Here is a 21,827-nt window from a genome sequence, read left to right on the forward strand (position 1 = left end):
CTCAGGAGTATCGCCTCGACTTGATGGCGGAAGATCACGATTGCCGCTGATATTACACCCTAACGCGTGCGCAGTTACACATTTTCTCATCACCGAAAGTGAGATAAAAAAACGTCCATACCTCAATTTGCGACGTTGCAACTTTTTCACTGCGTATTTTCAATGAGTATAAAATGAGTAAATATGAACACTTTAAAATCTGCCGTGATTTTTCCGAGATGTGACAAAATACATCATTTGAATGTGCTGCTATCGAGCTGATAATAACAGTGATTGGTAATTAGTACGTTACGGTGCCTTCCCTATTACCTCTTCGGGCCCATCTACGTCCTGAGTTAAAACATTTCGAGTCTGTTTTTGTTCGTTCGAGGATTTCTACCTACGACTTCTTACTCTCCTGTTTAATTTAAGCATAAAGTTTAGACATTAGACTGAAATGAAACATTCAAATTCAACAGTCATTGTTATTATCAGCTCGCTAGCAGCACATTCAAATAATGCTTTTTGTCGTATCTCGGAAAAATTACCTACGGCAGATTTTAAGTGTTCGCGTTCTTCTACTCGTTCAAAATAGACAGTGAAATAGTTGCAAATTGTGGTACCTATGGATGTATTTCATCTCTCCGTCGATGATGAGAAAATGTGTAAATCCACTTGTTCTGGGGAGTAATGTCGGCGGCAGTCGTGATCTTCTGCCATCAAGTCGAGGCGATACGCTTGAAGGCGCTCTGAGCAACTATTCCACCTCGGAAGTATTGCACGGTATCAGACATGATTGAAGGCGCACTAACGTAGGCAAATTGACTAGTAGCGTTTATCGTACGAGCTGCGACTCCTGTTTGCTCGATATTTTTAAAACTCGGTGCCAGGTGGCATTTTTTGACGGAAAATCTGATACAACATAGACTAGGCATGTTCCGATTATCGATTCATAATAATTCGTCGATCGCATAATAATCGATTACAGTAATCTATTTACAGTTATCCGATTAATCGTCTAATCGATTGGTAGTTTACGATTAATCAGCAATTTGAGATTCTGTTGAAAAAACGTGTCCTACCTCCAAAAAATCTAACATTCAAAAGATTTTAGTGGTCAAACTAGCCATTTTTAGCACTTTTCGAAAACAGCGATTAATTATCGATTATTTCGCTGTCGATTGATGTCTCTCTCCCTCTCTTGTTTTACAGCTTTTATCCCAATTTTTGTGTCATTGTTTAATGTCTTGACCGATTAGCTAAATAGTTCGATTACCGATTATCGATCATTCGATTATTTAAATAATTGAGCAGGCCAACGATAGATATAGAGGACAAAGGGAAAATGAAGCAATCCTGTTGGTGGAAGCGCGCAGGTGGTTGCGATGGACAAAAAAGACAAGAAACGAACGGGAACTTACGTGGGACATTATAGTTAGTCCATCATTTTCCTCCTTAGTCTATAGCAGTCATCCGTTTCAACCAATGGGATCGCTTCATTTTCCCGAAGTCTCATTATCTATCGCTTTGTCTACCAATTTCAATAATCAGTCTGTAGGTAGAGCTATCCTATTACCTTACGGTTCAGGTATGAAAGCCGCCAGTTCAAAGTTTTCGGTAATTCAGACCAATTTAAGAGGGCTGATGATTGAAACTGATAAACAAAGCTATACCATCAAAGAATAAGGTAATGGGAAAATGAGGCGTTTATACGAGTGAAAGCGGGTGGTTTCAATAGACAAATGAAGTGAGTAATAGACTAATCAATGGCAATTCACGAGGGATCGTATAGTCGGTTCATCATTTTCTCCCTTGGTCTACAACAATCACCCATTTCAACCAATGGGATCGCTCAATTTTCCCTATATCCTCTTTGTCTATCGCTTTGTCTATCGATTTCAATAATCAGCCCGCTGACCTGCGAAGTTACTCGTCTATATTACCAATTCAACTTGTCCAGGTAGCTTTGTTACTCGCATAGGTTCAAGCATGTCCACCTATGCGTGTAGCAGAATTAGTGTCATTATGTGCATCTCTGGAGACTTTAACGCCAGGAGTAAGAAAGTAAGCGACAGTGCCAAAATTGCAATGATTACTTTAGACTAAAATTGATGACTTTAAGCCAATAAATGTGTGGCAATTTTTGGAAATTGTTAAGAATTTACGGCTCATAGTGACGTTTCATTAAAATATTTCATAGAGAATGAAATATTTTTACTTTTTGACAGTCATTCAAAAGTTCAATTGTTTTTCGAGATTTTTGATGACGATTCCTTTTTAGGACAGATACCTACCAATTTTTGATAATTTTGAAGGTGCCAAGATAGCACTCTAAGACACTTCAGCTATCTTGAAGTTTTGAAATTCAAAACTTTGAATGAAAATTCGACCTCTACGTGAAAGACATCCACTGCCAAGTCTCGCAAAAATGAATCAAGCAGGATCCGAGATAGCATTTTAGGCCACATCCAGTATCTTGGATTTTTGAATTATGAAAATTTGAGTTGGAATTCAAGTTTTCCGTCAAAAGGTGCCACCTGGTACCGAGTTTTAAGAAACGTTCTGTAGTGTATTGACGGTGACAATCCCGTGATCCTCTGCCATCAACTCTAGGCGATACTCTTAAAGGCGCTCTGAGCAACTATTCCACCTCGGAAGTATTGCACAGTATCAGACGAAATTGAAGGCGCACTAACGTTGACAAATTGACTGGTAGCGTTTATCGTACGATTTGCGACTCCTGTTCGATCAATTTTTTTGAAACTCAGTACCATGTGGTATTTTTTGACGGATAACCTGAATTTTAACTCAAGTTTTCATAATTCAAAATTTCAAAATACGAGGTCTGTTAGATTAGAAACCGGATTTTGGTCATAACTAGCCCACAATGCGTTCGAATTAGGTTTTCTTGAGCTTTCTTGATAGCTGGAAATATACTTAAGAACGCTACGTTCACAGATTTTGTTTATTTTGATCAGTGTTTATTCTGTGTCATCTTGAATACGAGTAAGTCAGGTGCGTTTTGCGATTTTCATCATGCGATCACTGATAGAGCAAAGATTCAACATTAAATTTTGTTTTAAACTCGGTATACCTTGTACCGAAACTTTTGGTATATGCTAAGTAAAGTTTACCATGATCATTGTATGGATGTTCTCACTGTTTTGAATGGGTTAAACGATTCAAAACTGGTCAGGAGTTCGTCAAAGATGAGGAGCATGGGAATCGACCCTCAACGGCACCTGACATTTGTCACGTGGAAGAAGTGCGGGCAAAAGTGCTCGAAAATGGTCGTTTCGAGCTTGTTGAACAGAGTAATATTTCTGAAGACTCTGTACATACAATTTTGATAGAATATGTATACACGCATCGAGTTTCAGGTACACTCGCCCCTTGATTGTTTTCCATTGAACGAAAATCCAACAAAATGTCAATTTCCCTGTAGCTGCTTGAACGTTCTAACAATGATCCTACATTTTTGGATTTGATAATTTTCGGTGACAATACTTTAGTGTACGGCTACGATATGGAGACGAAACTCCAATCGTCCTTGTGGGTAGAAAAATGTAGTGCAAGACCGAAAAAAGAGAGAAAAGTTCGGTCAAACATAAAAATCGCAAAACACCCTTGAGGTTGCCTTACTTCAAGCCCCATACCAACGAAGCTAATTAGGATTTTTCAAATTTGTGAACGTAGCGTTCTTAAATATATTTTCAGCTATCAGAAAAGCTCAAGAAAACGTAATTTGGACGCATTGTGGGCTAGTTATGACCAAAATCCGGTTTCTAATCTAACAGACCTCGTAGTTGATTTGGTCTAAGATGCTATCTCGGCACCTGATTGTTTCTTTTTTGTGAGACTTGGTGGCAATGGGTGTTTTTCACATGGGGTCGAATTTTCATTGAAAATTTTCAAATTCAAAAGTCGGAGATGGCGGATGTGGCCGAGAGTGGCATCTTGGTGCCTTCGAAATTTATTTATAATAATTAATAATTATCCGACTTTGCAATCGAGGTATCTATCCTTTTTAAGTTCAGTTTCAAATCGATGTACTCTCAGCTATCGACTCGCTCTTCAACCGTTATCGGACGAATCTGCTGATTTTTTTTTTTTTTTTTTTTTTTTTTTTTTTTTTTTTTTTTAATTATTCATGTATTTATTTTTTTTATTCCATTTCCAAGTCCAACAGGAGTCGCATATCGTAAGATCTGTGGGACTCTACGGATACCAGTAAATTTACATACGTTAGTGCGCCTTCAATTCCGTCTGATACTGTGCAATACTTCCGAGGTGGTATAGTTGCTCAGAGCGCCTTCAGGAGTATCGCCTCGACTTGATGGCGGAAGATCACGATTGCCGCTGATATTACACCCTAACTCGTGCGCAGTTACACATTTTCTCATCACCGAAAGTGAGATAAAAAAACGTCCATACCTCAATTTGCGACGTTGCAACTTTTTCACTGCGTATTTTCAATGAGTAAAAAATGAGTTAATATGAACACTTTAAAATCTGCCGTGATTTTTCCGAGATGTGACAAAATACATTATTTGAATGTGCTGCTAGCGAGCTGACAATAACAGTAATTGTCATTTAGTACGTTTCGGTGTCTTATTACCTCTTCGGGCCCATTTACGTCCTGAGTTATAACATTTTGGGTCTGCTTTTGTTCGTTCGAGGATTTCTACCTACCACTTCTTATTCTCCTGTTTAATTTAAGCATAAAGTTTAGACATTAGACTGAAATACAACATTCAAATTCAACAGTCATTGTAATTATCAGCTCGCTAACAGCACATTCAAATAATGCTTTTTGTCATATCTCGGAAAAATCACGGCAGACTTAAAGTGTTCGTGTTCTTCTACCTGTTCAAAATAGGCAGTGAAAAAGTTGCAAATTGAGGTATGGATGTATTTCATCTCTCCGCCGATGATGAGAAAATGTGAAAATCCACACGTTCTGGGGTGTAGTGTCGGCGGCAGTCGTGATCTTCTGCCATCATGTCGAGGCGATACGCTTGAAGGCGCTCCGAGCAACTATTCCACCTCAGAAGTATTGCACGGTATCAGACATGATTAAAGGCGCACTAACGTAGGCAAATTGACTAGTTGACATAATTGAGGAGGCATCGAAGCCTTTTGAATGGGTTCATCTCGAAACCCAAAATATTACTGCATGAAGTTGCTGTGAATAACCACTCAATTTCTGATCCTTTCATTTTGAACGTGATGGACATTTTAGCGGGTTTCTGTCAGAAAGTGCGATGAAAAACATGTCTTATGGAGCTACATCATTACTAATGACCTGTCTGGTAGGGCTCTGCTAGGACTTAAAAGATTTCACAGTACAGGAAGACCTGATAATTTTTACATTAAATGAATCCAAAGAAAATGGATGAAAATACTTACTTGGGGATTTGACGACGAAAACCTGGTTAAGTGCCTGACAAATTCGTTGTAAGTAAAAGCCACAAACCACTGAAAGCAGACACAATCCACGCGGTTTCACCAAACCATGCCACCACCTAAGGCATTCCTTACCTCAAGAGTAAGTAAACAAATCAGGCTGGGCCACTAGATGCGCAAACATTGCCTGCATAACTTCCGGAACATCATGGGAATTATGGGAATCGATGTAGCGCCGGAAGTTTTGTCTAGATACAAGCTTTTGTGCTTACAAAATGTCAATGTTGCGTGCACAAAAAATGAAGGCGTTTTGAGGTTCCTTGCCCGCGTACTACATAGAATGCAACGCGTGTGCGATCAAGGCGATGGCGTAAGAAAAGAAGGTCGGCGAAAGAATCTGATGAGTTTTTAAAATCTTCTCAAATTTTTGCAAGTATAGCATGTTGGACGTATTTTAAAAAGAAAAAAAAAACTATCTGCGTTGTGACGTGGACTCTCAGATTCAATGGAACACCTACATGTCGATGGCTAAAGTACGAAACCACGTAGCTTCATAACGGTGTTTCAAAATTTCCGCTCCTAGTTGATTTTTTTCCATGAGAAGTAAGCCAACTTAATAGCTTAAAATGTATACATAATATGTTACTAATAAAGAAGAAATGCAAGGAAGTTTTCAAGAAATTCCATTGACTTGTTTTTGGGAGAAAAATTAAGGATGACAGGAAGTCGGCAACGTTGCAAACGAAGATACGTTGTTTCGCAATGAAATCATTGATGTGCTGTCCAAGAAAAAAAAACCCTAAAATGAAAATGTACCAAGAAAGCTGAAAATTGCTGATGGCAGAAACTTTGAAACCGTAATGTGAACTCAACTGTCGCCTACTCATTTTTGCCAAAATTGTCAGTTAGGTGGTATTTTTTGTTAGCCTTTGATGCGTGTTGTGTCATTTTTAAGTTTTGGCACCAATAAATTTGGTAGATAATAGCATCACTCACCACTTGAAAACACCCACTATAAAACTGCGATGCGCTTATAAGTAAGATGTGTGTAAACAACCATTTGAAGGTACAATATTGTACAATATTGTGAGGAAAAACCATGCAGTTTTTAAGCTGAGCGGAATCATTTACTGTCGTAGATACTACATATAGAATATAGGGTTTGAGCCAATGTTTCTGTTTTGATCCTGTATTCAAGAATTCGATCAATAAAACCCAATTTTGTAAACCATGCACCTGCCGACAACTGTCTGCATTAGGTCATGTAATAATCTCTGAATCATTGGATAAATGAATTGATTTTCTTTTCTCTTCTTTTCTTTACTCTTTTTTTTTCTGAAACCACAGCCCGTCATATTTTACTCTTCCTTCTATGAAACCTATTTGCGAAGTAATGAAATATAATCATTTTGAATTGTAAGTTGAAGTTTTTACACTTCGTTTCGTTTTTGAAATGATCACAGAATATACGAATAGCCATAGAATTAAATTTTAGGTCGCAGAAAAGCCTTTCACTTGACCTAGACCCACTGAACCCACTTCGATCAGGAAATTTTTTAGCATGCTCCTTAGGGTGTCCCACTTTGAGGGTCACCTCCGAATTTTGATGATGGTACCCTCTAAATCGTTGACCCCACTCATAAAAATAAGATTGCACTAAAGAAAAAAATTTTTAAGGGTTGCGCACGGCCAAAAACTACCCCCCGGAATAAGGCAAAATGCAGAATTTTGCCCATTTTGACGATTTTTTAAACAACATTGTAATTGAGCTAGGGTTCTGAAAATTTCACAGTAAGAGCATATGTTAGGGTATTTTAAAGAAAAATTTTTGTTCATGTCATCATGCGTTCCCAATTTTTGCTAAAAATCCTCAAAATCGGCTAAAAACGCGATAATTTCAAGATTTTGTATTTTTGTCTCATGACGATTTTTTCAGCTGACAAAGTTAAATTAATCATGAAACGTACCATTAATTGCATCTTTATACTCATTTTGACCAAAATTCATACTTTACTTTATTAACCCCTCCCCCTCCCCCTTCTTTATAACCGTAAATTCAGCGTTTCCTAAGTTGCGATAGGTGCATGTGATTTTTTTCTTTTTTCCATTAAAGATAATACTTTTATTCATATTCTTACATTTTAAATGTCGACGTAATGTTTCATTAAAGTGGTACTAACTTATATACAATGAGAGAGCATGATGTGAACTTGTTTTAAAAAAAAAAAATAATAATAACTTGTATTTTCGAAAAAAAAAAATTAATTTTACTAAAATAAATGGGAATGGACTCAAGCGCCAAACAATTAGAAACAGCATCATTCCTTTCTTCTAAAATACTTTCACAGAAGCTCCGTAGAAAAAGAAGAAACACCGACCCAATATTACTTCAAAACACGAGGTGAATCTTCCAAAAAAAAGTGGCAAGGTGCCTAAACAGTAGAGGAAATGCATGATTACTTCCTCTTTGAATACTTAACAACTGACGCTTCAGCGATAATAACAGGCCAGTTCATCCCTCTGTTTTCGAAACTGGGGCTATTTTTCGGCGTCAATTTGATCCAACAGAAAGTGATTTGAAAGGACTTCAAAAAGTTTGCTTATTCAGTTTAAGATGTTCAATCTTTGCTGGTAAAAACCTCAGCTTTCAATTATTATTGCCCTTAAAGATGCAATTTGTATTTTACAAAAAAGTAGGTACAATAGTATTAATAAGAGAGTATCAGAGGCTTCATTGGCCACTTTTTTAAGACATTAAAGTTATCTTAGTGATAGGTTGGGGCCTCTGTCTGTTTTTGATTGATTTATTTCTAATGGCATGAAATGAAAAACATTTAAAGCTTTAGTAACTAAAAAGAGCAATGATAATTGTCTCGGCAAGCTAGTGAAAAATGACACTGAATTACACACATTTTCATCCTATCATATGGTTGATTTCATAACAACGAAAAAATTAAGAAATTGCATCACATGAATAGTGATTGAATCTTCTTTGACGAAACTTCCTCCTAACTTTACCAGGTACATAAAAAGAAAGGAATAATGCATTTCCTCAACTGTTTTTTGTCACCTATTGCCTTGCACTATAACCTTGCCACTTCTTTTTGGAAGACTTAACTCGTTTTTCTGAACTATACTTAGTAGTAGTATGCTCTGAAGTTCTAAAGTATTCTAAGTAACCATCCTAACCTAACCTATAACTTTTTTGTAAAATACAAATCGCATCTTTAAGGGCAATAATAATTGAAAGCTGAGGTTTTTTACCAGCAAAGATTGAACATCTTAAACTGAATAAGCAAACTTTTTGAAGTCCTTTCAAATCACTTTCTGTTGGATCAAATTGACGCCGAAAAATAGCCCCAGTTTCGAAAACAGAGGGATGAACTGGCCTGTTATTATCGCTGAAGCGTCAGTTGTTAAGTATTCAAAGAGGAAGTAATCATGCATTTCCTCTACTGTTTAGGCACCTTGCCACTTTTTTTTGGAAGATTCACCTCGTGTTTTGAAGTAATATTGGGTCGGTGTTTCTTCTTTTTCTACGGAGCTTCTGTGAAAGTATTTTAGAAGAAAGGAATGATGCTGTTTCTAATTGTTTGGCGCTTGAGTCCATTCCCATTTATTTTAGTAAAATTAATTTTTTTTTTTCGAAAATACAAGTTATTATTATTTTTTTTTTTTTTAAACAAGTTCACATCATGCTCTCTCATTGTATATAAGTTAGTACCACTTTAATGAAACATTACGTCGACATTTAAAATGTAAGAATATGAATAAAAGTATTATCTTTAATGGAAAAAAGAAAAAAATCACATGCACCTATCGCAACTTAGGAAACGCTGAATTTACGGTTATAAAGAAGGGGGAGGGGAGGGGTTAATAAAGTAAAGTATGAATTTTGGTCAAAATGAGTATAAAGATGCAATTAACGGTACGTTTCATGATTAATTTAACTTTGTCAGCTGAAAAAATCGTCATGAGACAAAAATACAAAATCTTGAAATTATCGCGTTTTTAGCCGATTTTGAGGATTTTTAGCAAAAATTGGGAACGCATGATGACAAGAACAAAAATTTTTCTTTAAAGTACCCTAACATATGCTCTTACTGTGAAATTTTCAGAACCCTAGCTCAATTACAATGTTGTTTAAAAAAATCGTCAAAATGGGCAAAATTCTGCATTTTGCCCTATTCCGGGGGGTAGTTTTTGGCCGTGCGCAACCCTTAAAAATTTTTTTAGAATTTTTTTCTTTAGTGCAATCTTATTTTTATGAGTGGGGTCAACGATTTAGAGGGTACCATCATCAAAATTCGGAGGTGACCCTCAAAGTGGGACACCCTAATGCTCCTTTTGAGCTGCTGACCTTCAATCTCTAATTCATATTGGTCCAGTAATGTAAAATGATTTTTTTTTTATTTCAAAGGAGCACAAGAAACTTCCATTTATTCTGGGAGTCAACATCTTGTCATGATTTCTGAAAAAAGTCAGAAATATTGTCTGTTTTTGAGGACCAAATTAATGGCCAAAAAGCAAAACTTCGTATCCTCGTTTGCAATGTTGCAGACTTCCAGCCGTACTTTCTTTTTTCTTTGGGAAACCAGTACCTGTATTTTCTTTAAAACTTCCGTGTTCATTTTCTCTGTTAGCAGAATATTTTTCAAACATTTCAAGCTTTAAAATTGGCTGGTTATCCTTTGAAAAAGTAAAGTAGAAACGGCAATTTTGAAACATCCCAATGGGGATACAAGGTTTTGCACTTTGCCCATCGAAATATGAAATACCATGCTCTTATTGAGTTGTCGACTTTGGATCACTATTTAGTCTAAGGGGCTTTAATTTTTAGTTTTCAAGGAACACAAATGACTTTACTTCACTTCTATGGACCACATTTTGGTATCACTTCTCACAAAAGTCGAAAATACTGTCTGTATTTAAGAACTGAGATTTACATGCTGTACTGAGCCGCTGAGTTCCTGACATTTGAACTTAATTCTGAATGAATGAAAAAATAAATTCTTCCTTAGTATATAAACAACTTGAGAGGCTGTGGTACAACTCAGCACAGGAAAGGACAATAAATTAAAAAGTACAAAATTGCGACAAGATAAGTGTAAATAATGTAAGGGAGAGTAAAAAATATGAGGCTGGCAATCAACTATGCAGTTCCTAAGAGGACACCATTTAAACCTAATACCACTTAAAATTTGCTCTGACCTGGACTGATTATAACCCGCGCAAACGCAAAATTGAAGGACAATTAGAATCATCCAAAACCGAAGACTGAAGGAGGGAAAAAAACGAGGCCAGGAAACTGTGGTAAAAATATCAGTCATTATTATTCTTAAGACAACTGATAACAGAAGTTCCTGATTCCTTCGACAGTAGAAATTGGCTAAATAATTGTAGAGCATCATTTTTACACGTGAATCATAAAATAAATAGGGGTAAAAAAAGAAACAAAACAATTAACAGGTGAAGACACGGATCAGGGGGAAATCACAAATCGTTAGCCGATACAAAAGTTGAAAAAAGAAAAAAACGAGTAAATAAAAAAAAAAAATGAAAAAAAGGCGAACCCACAGAAGTACGATTGGTGATCGCTCCGTTCTTTGATCCTGATTTGAACCACAAGGGTTGTTTCACGAGGAATATCACTTGATCGTTTGCTCGCTTTACGAGACAACGGTTGACAATGGATGAAGACGCGCCTGGTGGAGATCAGACACTTCAAGCTGTTTTCGCACGGATGGCAGCACGCTTTCCAGTGACGGCCTGTAACAGAAAAATGCATTGTTAACAAAATGCTGAAGACCTGATATTCGTCAATTGAAGTAGCAATTCAAAAATAAACCATAAGTTTGCTTGAATAAAGGTGTGACTCATTTAAAGTAACAGGGCTGCTACAAAATTTAGAAAATAAAATTCCTTGAACTAGGTATTCCTGATTTCTTTGACAAGTTTGAGTAAAAGTGAGAATTGAAGTTATGCCATACAGCCAGAGAGACATACTTGGAAGTAATTTCCGGGCGAAATCTGTTGTTTAAAAAGTCAAATCCTTCCTAGAAAGCAAATAGAGGTAAATTAACAATTTTTCCTTGACTTTTTCAGGTTTCCCCTGACTGTGGCAACCCTGAGGTAAGTCACAATTTTACTGCGCTACATTTGCTCAGATCATCAACAGACCAACATTTCTGCAATTTCAGCATTTGGACCAGATTTTACAATTAGGAACTACAATTTCTGGCTCAGTCCAGAAACAGCATGTAAGCCATAGTTTTCTTATGCAGATAGGTGTTTTTCTGTATGGAGTGATGCTATTGGTAGAAGCAGATGGTTGCAGGGGACAAAAGAGGTAAAAGTAATAAAGTAGCCAACGGCAACCGACGAGAGACCATATACTTAGTATATCATTTTACGTCTTTATTCATGACAACTGCTCCTTATAACCAATACGATTGCTCCATTTTCCCTCTGTCTACGTAGGTTTTTATATCGATTTCAATAATCAGCCCCAAGATTCCTCCTGAAGTAGATTCAATGAAGCTTCAACGGATTCCTCAAAGGATAGAATTTATCATCAAGTTTTTCCACAACAATAGTGCCAGAGATCAGCATCAATTAGGCAGCAATTTTATTGCAATAAATCAAAATTTGAGGATGGATTTCATAACATTGCAATTAATCATTCCTAGATTCCATTAATCTACGGATTTTTAGGTTTTTCAGTTTTTTCCTTGGTTCTGAGACGTACCGTAAAAAAACCTGACTTTGCCTGAATTTCTAAACATATTATAAATACAGCCGACTTAGGGCCAGTTCTGTCATCCCAAGGTAAGCATTAACCTCTGGATTGAATTTGAACAGGTGTACTGAGAAAAAAACCGAAAACATAACATAAACTAATGGAACAATGAGCAAGGTAACCAACTGTGAGCTGAAATGATTGGAAATAAAATGTAGTCAGGAAATAAATACATTTCATTTTGTTTCCCGGTGGAGTCATATTTTTTGTGCATTTCAGTTTTCAACTATACGATTCTTAGCGTTTTATTTTCAGCCTGATGTACAGCTTTATCATAGGAATACCTGACTTGATGACGTTGAAGATACTAATAAATCGCAAATTTCTGAGATTTCGAGAAAACGGTGGATGACGTACCTGGAAACCTGACTTAATACTGGCGACAGAACACCTAGACCCGCACGTTTCGCACTGTAAGAAGAAAAGCCGCGTGTCTTTCTGCAGAATAGTTTCTGGAGACCGACAGGTGTGGCAGGTGACGTACTCTTTGATGTACCGCCGCAGAACGTTTTCAATTTGTTTCTGCTGGAATCTACCCTTGATGATGAGTTGGTGGTTTCCGTCCACAGAGCCGCTTGTACCCAACTCAGCTAGGAGAAAGTCTAATAAGTGCTTCGGCAGACGATGTAGCCTGTGAACAGAGGTATGTATAAATGTATTGTTATGATTGCACCTTATATTCAACTTGTGAAAATGAGCGGAGGAGTATCAAGAAGAATAAAAAGAAAGCAAAGTGAACAGAAAAGAGAGAAAAAAAGATACCAAAATAAAAGAGAACGAGCAGACAGAAAGAGGAGAAAAGAGAAACGAAATAGGAATAAATTTTTTCGCCTTTAATTTTTTTACTGTAAGTTTTACATTCATTTCACGTGAGAAATCCTGAAACTTGCCTTCTAATGAATGCATTTTGATAGTTTTACAACTGCAAGTATAACAGTTAACACTGAGAGGGATTTAAATCTGAAGGAAGCACTGGGCAAAAATTCCCTTCAAAACCATGCAATGCAAATGAAAAAAAAGGACCAAACTCACAACTGCTGAATTCTTACAATTTGGATTACATTTTGGTACTTACGTTTTACAGATTTCTTCAAAGTTTGCAAACGATGTTTTCTTCGTTCCAATACGAACAACTTGAGGAGGTCTCATGATGAACTTTTGTTTCTTTCCGGCGACCATATCAGGGTTCTTGTCGCGCATGATGTCGAAGACGCGAGTCAATAGTTCATCATATGTGTAATCTCGGTCGGAACCGAGCCACGACAAGCTCTCGTCTTCACCTACTGCAAGACAAAAAATTAATAAGAAATACAACATTTGAAGGACATAAATGGATACAGAAGATATGGAATACAAAAAAATAAAATGTATGCTATAGACTATAATAGAGGGTATAGGCAATAGAGTGGTGAAATTCTGCGCCTACACAGATCTCTGTAGAATTCAGGTTACGAAATGGTGAAATTCTGCGCCTACACAGATCTCTGTAGAATTCAGGATACAAGATTTCGATGGTCTATTCAATAGGAAAAATAAGACTTTGCTGCAGTTTATTTCTAAGGCCACTCATACTGTAGTATTTATATCGATTGCCGAAGAGCGATACGACGTATTTCTATTGCCGTAATTCAAAATTTCTGCTCCTATTTTATATTTAGTTTTTTGAAGAGAATCAAACCAACTTCATAGCTTGAAATTTTACTGACGTTCTGCTAACAGAGAAGAAAAATCACAACAGTTTTTAAAAAATTACATTGATTAGTTTTCCAAAGAATAAATGAAGGATGAAAAGAAGTTTGCATCGTCATGAACGGAGATGCATGGTTTTGCATTTCAGCCATTGATATGGACTGCATTTTGCAATTAAAGCACTACTATGTCTGGCTCATTCATAAAAGGAACTATCTAAACAAGGAAATTGTAGCTCCTTTTCTTTTTTATAGAGGGAGGAAAAAAATGCTTGAAAAGCATTACATTGCACAAGAGAGAGAGAGAGATAGATAGCAGTTTGCATGAGTGTTTATTCATTTAATTTGACTGGATCCCATTTTTGAAAAAGGGCATAAAGATGATAGAGATTCTACAGCACTTATGGTTTTCTACAAATATTTTGTTCGATTCTTTCCAGTTCTGATCAGTAGTTGTGGACTGATGCAGGTGTTCCAGTAAAAAGATGAAATTTTTATTATTGTGTAATTAATGTTCAATTAAATTAAACACCAAAACTCGAACAGTTCCCAACAGCAACTTACCCACTTCAGGGCTGTGACTTTTCTCCGACTCAAGGCAGCATGTTGGGTCAAAAGCAGAAAGAAATCAAAATAATTTATTCCGTAAATACCAAGAATTTTGCAAGTGCTGAGTGATAATTTGGATAGTGAACACATGCCGAAAAAAGGTTTCCTTAGAATGTGAATAAATTTTTTGTGAAAAAAAAGAAGACCTTCAGTTTGTATAAAATGTACAAAATATTAAACAAATTTGAATGGTATGATGATTGCAAATCATCTTGTGACATTAGTTAGAACCAAGTCACATTTTGCAAATCGTTTCGTAAACTTTATAAAAACAAAGTTGTCTCTTTTTTTTTCACAAACTATATGTTTTTTTGAACAAGACTTTCTTCTTGGCATGTCCATTTTCTGCACACAGCTTTGTTTACTGCTGGGCGTTGCTGATTTCTACAATAATCCAAAAGATTCTCATTGAAGTTGATGATAAAGTAAGTGATGTTAAAAGTTAGGTTCTCAGCGACATCTTGCATGTTTGCACGCAACTCTCATAAAATTATGGACAGTCCGTACAATTTGTGTTCTTTCATAGGACTTTCACGACCTGAAGACGGCTCAAATTTATCTCAAAATAATCTATAAAAAAATCACACTTATTTTTCTTCCTCAGAGAGTTAGGTACGAGAGATCTGAAAATCTGAGAGACCGCAAAACAAGATTACAAGTTTTTATTGAGTATCTACTGGTACCTCATCATTTAAATTCTTTGCTTTTTAATAATTTTCCGTACCAATTTTTTTAAGGGGGGGGGGAAGGGGAGGGGTTCTATAAATCTATGCTTTTTCATTACTTTTTCAGTACTCTGAACGTCTTTCCAACTCGACAAAGGACAGAATTTTTGTACTCCCCTCATTTTTATTATTCTTCCTCCTCTTCTTCTATTTTCTTGTCTTTGCCTCCCGCTTCAGGGGACAGAGACTGAGGACACTAGATAGCCTGACTACAGTTTATTGGGTTTTTCAAATTTCCTTAAAAACCTTAAAACCTTACTATCTTTTTGCCACTTTCTATTTTGCCATGCTAGGGAAGAATGCCATACAAGCCTTTAGACACTGCCATATTTCCTTTGATAAAAAAAACGGATTGCATAGGAAAATTATGAATATATTCCTTCAAACTTTCCAGACACTGGATCACTAAACAAGGTACAAAGTTAAGCATTCTGATACATGATTCTTAAGCTTTCACGTAAAACACGATTCGTGGAACGAAAATTACTGATATCAATGTGTAATCAAGATATTTAATGTTTCTTGACACATGAATTCAAACCTCCCGCTTATGAAAACGCAATAATCTCCTTCAGTCAAATCACATGCTAGGTACACATTCTCCTGATATTTTCTGCTGCATGAAAACATGAGTACCTTGATCTCAACGCTTTGGTTCAGCTATTGCACATTGTTTACACTTTGAACAAAACAGAATGGGAGAGGAACACTGCTCGATTGAGAGGCCCGTCTTTATCGTTGTAGTACAGTGCGCAATTTGACTCAAGTAGAGTATTGAGTTTTTTGTGACCTGGAGATTCAAATTTCCGGTAACCAATGTAAAATAAAAATGTTGATATCTTAGTTGGGAGTTGATTTCAGTAATTTTCGATGCAGGAATCATGTTCTATGTGCAATTTCGGTGAAAAAGTCAGAATTTTTAAATTCGTACCTTGTCTCGTGGTCCAGTGTATCCATGATTTAATCTAAAATATCTGAAAATTTCAAGGAAAAATATGTGTAACATTCCTCAAAGATATCTACATCTTTAATCCAGGGAAATTTGGCAACTTTCGAATGTTCACACGACATTCTTCCTCATCCCTAGCGCCAGTATTCAACTGAAGCACTTATAATCATTTTCATTTTCAGTTTTGATTTACACTTGCAGACTCAAAAATTTCTGGGATTTACCATGACTTTCCAACTATGAAAAAAAAAGACGTACCCATCTTTGGCCATGGGTCGATTATTGAAATTGGTAGACAAAACAATAGATGAAGAGGTCAAAGGGTGGTCGGTATAAACTAAAATGATGGACTGACAAGAGGATCTCTCAAGTGTTGCCATTAGTTGATCTACCTAGTTACTCTCTTGTCCATTGCACCACCATTAGTCCTCAGCCCATTAGTTACCTTTGAACGTTTCTACCAATAGGATTGCTCCACTTTTCTTTTATCCTCTGCATCTATCAATTTCAAAAATGAGCTCCCTAAACTTCTTCAGCCTCCTGAAAACCTGTGTTACCTATCACTACTTGGCTTAGTATACAGAATTAAACCAGAACAGATAGGAAAATAAAATAAAATTGAATAATTTTAGTACCAGTATCTTTGTCCTCTGTTTTTTTACTGTCATCTTCCGCGACTAATTCCTCTAGGTTGGCCTTCTGCTTTTTCTTCTTCTTTTTCGCTTTTGAGAAATCCATGTCTAAATCAAAAGTATCCTGTCAACAGAAGCATTCGATTAAAGTAATTAAGACCTACGGTATTTCTTTTTACGGTGGAGCATAAGATACAATCATAAAACCTTCAGTGATATCACAGGCAAGAGATGTTATACAAATTTTATATCTACCAAGAATATACCCATTAAACGAGTTTTGTGATCTCCTGGATGGACTGCGTTTAGCAGAAAAGAATCAGATCACATTGGCTATTGCCAAATAATTGGGAAATTTAATTTTTTACATGAAAACAGTTGTGCAGATTTTTGTGCAAATTTCAGTTCAATTTTCTGCATGATACGAAGCAAATTCTTTAAAATTTTCAAAAGAATCTGCTCAACTGTCTTTATGTAAAAAATCAAATTGCCCAATTAAATTTGGCAATAGCTGATGTGGCTTGGTTCCTTTCTGCTTAATTCGGTCCAAATATCAACACCATGCAATAGCTACACAGAAAAGATTTAAAAAGCTCATCTCAATATTATCACTGCTCCAATACCGGATTAATAATTGTGATTAGAGAAATTTCCACTATCAAACTGCTGAAATACCATCGGTAAGGCTTTAAATTGGTTAAAGAAATACCACAAGCTACAAAATTATGGTACAATATAATTAAATTTTGGAACAAAATTATAGAATGCTAAAACTCCGTACTGTAAATTCAGTTTATTTTTTTATTACAGTAAGTGTGAGTCCACTTCGAAAATCCAAATCGAAAAACGAATAAGTCAGCCAAACACCTCGATTCATTAGTCGTTATTCGTTATACTGAATTCTTCTAAAATTTAATTCTCGATTCTTCCTAAGTTCTTTCTTTTTTCCTCTCTCTCGTTCTTTGTTTTCTTTTTCATTTTTCCCTTTTTCTTTCTTAGCTTTGTGTTTATTGGTGAATTTTTTTGCTTTGTTAAATGTACATTTCAAAAATGAAATGATCTACCAATCCACCTACCTTCATCTAACGATCTGAGAATCTGAAGGTACTCTTTTATAATGCTTCATGAATGATTATTAACGTTCTCCTCCACAGGAAGAAACCTGAATCCATGGAAATAGAGGGACTGCGCACAGAATACCAAGAAATTCAGGGCTGGCTAAATTTTGATATTTTTTTACATCATATTCCTTACAATCACTCGAGTAAGATAAGCTTTCGGAAACGAAATCTGAAAGTGCCAATCTTGGAAAAAATTGGTCTAAAAAGTGCATTATTTGGCAATTTAACTCAAGCTCTCACATATCAAGTGGCACCGTTGCCACGTCAGGAAACGCCTGAGAAGCAGACTACGAACTACCCATTCACAAATTGGAGAGCAGCTAAAAAAATTAAAAAATTCAGCCATTCTTCTACCACTTTTTATTCTGTGCCGTTTCCTTTGGGTTGATGATCAAAGAGACGGAACCTTGAAAGGAATTCAGGGTCTCAAAATAAAATTTATGGAGAGTGATTCTGAAAACTCAAAAGGAAACTACTTACATCAAAATCGTCGCCACCCTCTCCATCACCTGGCGCTCCACCTCCACCGCTCCCAGCATCAGGCAAAGCGCTCTCCAATTCGTCCAGGTTCAGCGTCTTTTTCTTCTTCTTCTTTTTCTTACTGTCCACTGAAACAAACAAAATTTAAAATCAGATTTCAAAATAAATTTGGTTTAAGGGAAGTCAGGGAAAATCAGGGTTTTTTTCAAAATTGGACGGATTCAACTAGAAAGAAATGACCGTCGCCTGAAAGAAAACAAATTCAAGGCCAGATTCAAGGTGTGCTTCCATTTCTCATTATTTTCAAGCAAAAGAAATCCTTGTTTTGCTTAGATCTATCTTTGTTTGACAGCCTAGCTAAGAATAGACACTGCCAAGTACCCAGTTTATTTCTTCATTGATTAACCACACGATAGGTTTAAGAAATTAAGCAACACAGTGCATAAGTTCTCATCAAATTCTTTAGAAAAATAAAGCAGTCACGCTGAACATTTTCACGCAGGGTTCATGTTATTTTAAAAGTTTCTTATATTTTGTTTCGGTTAGTAACGGGGGAAAAAGGCAAAATTCAGCGACATAACCATTTAGGCAGCTCGGACATAAAATTTCCAACCATCATTACTGTAGAATGCCAAAATGACCTGTGTTTTTCATGGTTTTCCCTTAATAGGTTGGTGGCACCCATTTCTATGTTATTCATTTTTTGAAAGTAAAGAGTGCGGTTAGAGTAAGATAAGCCGTTTTATCATGATTGATTTAAAAGATTAACACTCACTTTAAGCTTTATAATGATCTTGAATTTTCTAACCAAACTGAAAACCCCAACTGAGCTTCTAGGGAAATTTTTGCATTCTTTTAGGGTCCTACGTGGCACAGAAACCCTGTTTTGAAATGCAAGAAATTGGACCAATGTGAAACAATATTTTTGGTGGGCTCTGATGATGTAGTCAGGCGAGGGAAACTGTGTTTGATGCTTGGCTAAATTCAGCCTCAGGCATCGCCCTGCTGAGTCAATTTGACCGTCAGCATTTTAATTGGTCACATTTTGATTAGCTTTTTCCACCCTTCAAAATGACGTTTGGAAATTTTTAATGAGCTTATTGGTTTTTTTACAAAATTTTACATGAGACAAATTATACTACAACTCCGTAAGAATTCCTTACCACTGCTGCACTACCTCATTCTTATTGTTCATTACCAAATTTTTCCTGCCTAATATAATAGAAAAATGTCCTAAATAATATAGCTTACAATCTAGATCGCCATCAAAATCATCAAATTTTGATGGTTCCTGATTTTCTTTGTCGCCACCCGTCTGCGAGGATTCTGTTGTCTCCGAAGCTTCATTTCCGCCATCTCCCAAAGCTGCATCAATGTCAAACCCGGTCTTCTTCTTCTTCTTTTTCTTCTTCATCGCAGAGGGATCAAAGATCTGAGGACACAAATATGGATTAATTCAGAGGACACTTCAGGAATGGAGCTACAGTCAGCCTACGAATATTCAAAAACCTGCTTACTGTTACTTAAGAGTAAATATGAACATACTTAAGTAAAGCGGTAATATATGCATTCTGGCATGAACCCTGAGAAACAGTTCCTTTTGATTTAAGATGATTCGTCTAGCTCAAAAGAAGTGGTCAAATTGGCATGCGATATATCGCATCGCTTAGGTAAAAAATCTCGGTCGATTTTAAATTTTTAGCAATACAAAGGACAATAGCCTCTGCGCGTTAGCCTAAAGAATCATTCTACACCCAAAAATCAGCAAAAATCAGAGAAATGAAAGCAGAATAGTGTTTGAATAAAAACCTCGCAATCGATTCAGCAATCAACTTCTGTATCGAATGAGAGGTTTTTTTCCAAACACTATTCTGCTTTCAATTCTGTGAATTTAGCCAATTTTAGGGTTTAGATTCTTTAGGCTAATGCGCAGTGGCTAACGTCATTTACTTATATTGCTAAAAATTCAAAATCGACCGAGATTTTTGACCTAACTGATGCGATATATCGTAGGCCAATTCAACCACGTCACTTGAGCTGGACGAATCACCTTACATACATCTGTTAGATTATTGATAGGATTGGGTTTTTCGTCTAGAGATTGAAGGTTACAGTAGGCAAGATGGGGTGCTCATAGTATTACTGTAAATGACTTGACTAGGTGCTGAAGAACACATAACTAACTCAGTTCAGAATTCTCATACTATTTTTGCTGAAATAGGCCTGGATCAGAGAGAAGGAGATTTTCTGAGGTTTCCGTCCAAATTTGCTGATCTTGCAAATGAGTGTATGCATGCTGAAGGGAACTGAGAGTAGGGTGTGCAATGCAGCAGTTCTTTTTGGCAAAAATACATCCAATTTGCGTTTCAGAAGAGAAATACACTAAGGTAGAGAGGTCAATCTGCAGGAGGACCTCCGATCAGCTCAGTTTTGCAATGGAGTCTCCGATGATTGTCTCATGCTTTTTCATTTTCACGAAGAAACCATTATTTCTTATAGGGTACATACAATGTGCACTGTCGCCTAGCAAATTTAATCTGTCTTGAACTACAATGCATGCGTTTACTCTCAAACCGGTGAAAATGGACTTATTTCAATTAAATGCGTCCAAATGATAAGGCAACAGTTGCAAAATGCAAAGAGAAGGGTTAGGTTACGAAAGCTCAGCATATGTAAACATACTAGTATATTTACGGCGGTACATTTCAGGGTAAGTAAACATTCTGGAGGGATTATTATTACGAAATGGATTTGAGTTTCGGATATTAAAGAAGCGAATGCAGGATATTTTATTGATTTTAACAAAAAGATGATGCAACTTAGATTTGGAGGTTAGGGGCGGCCCTTACGCCTCGCGACAGAGGCTACAAGGAAAATTTGAAGTAAAAGAGAGAGTGTAAGTTTCAAGGCAGGTAGAAAATATTCGGGACTTACCGAATCATCTTCAGCCATGATTAATAGTACACAAAACTATGAGAAAGCACAAAAAACTGCAAAAATTGAACAGCTAGACTCTTCCAAAACAACCACGTTTGATGCACGGACGGAAATACACGAAGCACGACGGATGCTTACCGGAAATGGCCGAATGTTAATTATCTCCGAATCCAAGGGCGGAAGTTGCCGAAGTTTGACGGAATTCCACGAGTGTGAGCGAAAGGATGGAGGGGAAGGCAAAGGTCATTGGACCCGCAAAACCTTCAGACGTCCCTAAAAAGAAATCAAACTTTAACACTTGAAAATTATAATTTAAAAAATATTGAAAAAATTTGTTACAAAAGTGGAGTTATCCCTGTGCGTTCTTTTCAAGGAAAAATTAATGTAAAATATGCATCTGCAAAAAGTTACAAAAAAAAATGGCACCCAATTAAATCCCTACTACCAACATACCAATTAAGGTTTGTTAAAAAAAACTTTTAAAAATCCCTTAAATATTTCA

General features: G+C 36.4%; 1 protein-coding gene across 2 annotated transcripts; it reads right to left on the minus strand.

The window, feature by feature from the left end:
* Nucleotides 1–10,694: 10,694 nt before the first annotated feature.
* LOC140225588 (eukaryotic translation initiation factor 2 subunit 2-like) lies at nucleotides 10,695–21,481 on the minus strand. 2 transcript variants are annotated; one of them, XM_072304929.1, is made up of 8 exons: nucleotides 21,323–21,481; nucleotides 19,640–19,820; nucleotides 18,389–18,516; nucleotides 16,791–16,911; nucleotides 14,437–14,484; nucleotides 13,260–13,467; nucleotides 12,542–12,815; nucleotides 10,695–11,154 (listed from the first exon to the last, which is right to left on the minus strand). In XM_072304929.1, the coding sequence occupies exons 1-8, from the start codon at nucleotides 21,338–21,340 to the stop codon at nucleotides 11,110–11,112; spliced, it is 1,023 nt and encodes a 340-aa protein (XP_072161030.1). In that variant the 5' UTR covers nucleotides 21,341–21,481; the 3' UTR covers nucleotides 10,695–11,109. The 2 variants fall into 2 exon arrangements, with proteins under 2 accessions (XP_072161030.1, XP_072161031.1); XM_072304930.1 differs by lacking the exon at nucleotides 14,437–14,484 and having other exon boundaries at nucleotides 21,323–21,480.
* Between the last annotated feature and the right edge of the window lie 346 nt (nucleotides 21,482–21,827).

The sequence above is a fragment of the Bemisia tabaci genome, chromosome 10 (genome assembly GCF_918797505.1).
Source record: "Bemisia tabaci chromosome 10, PGI_BMITA_v3".
Classification (NCBI taxonomy): domain Eukaryota; kingdom Metazoa; phylum Arthropoda; class Insecta; order Hemiptera; family Aleyrodidae; genus Bemisia; species Bemisia tabaci.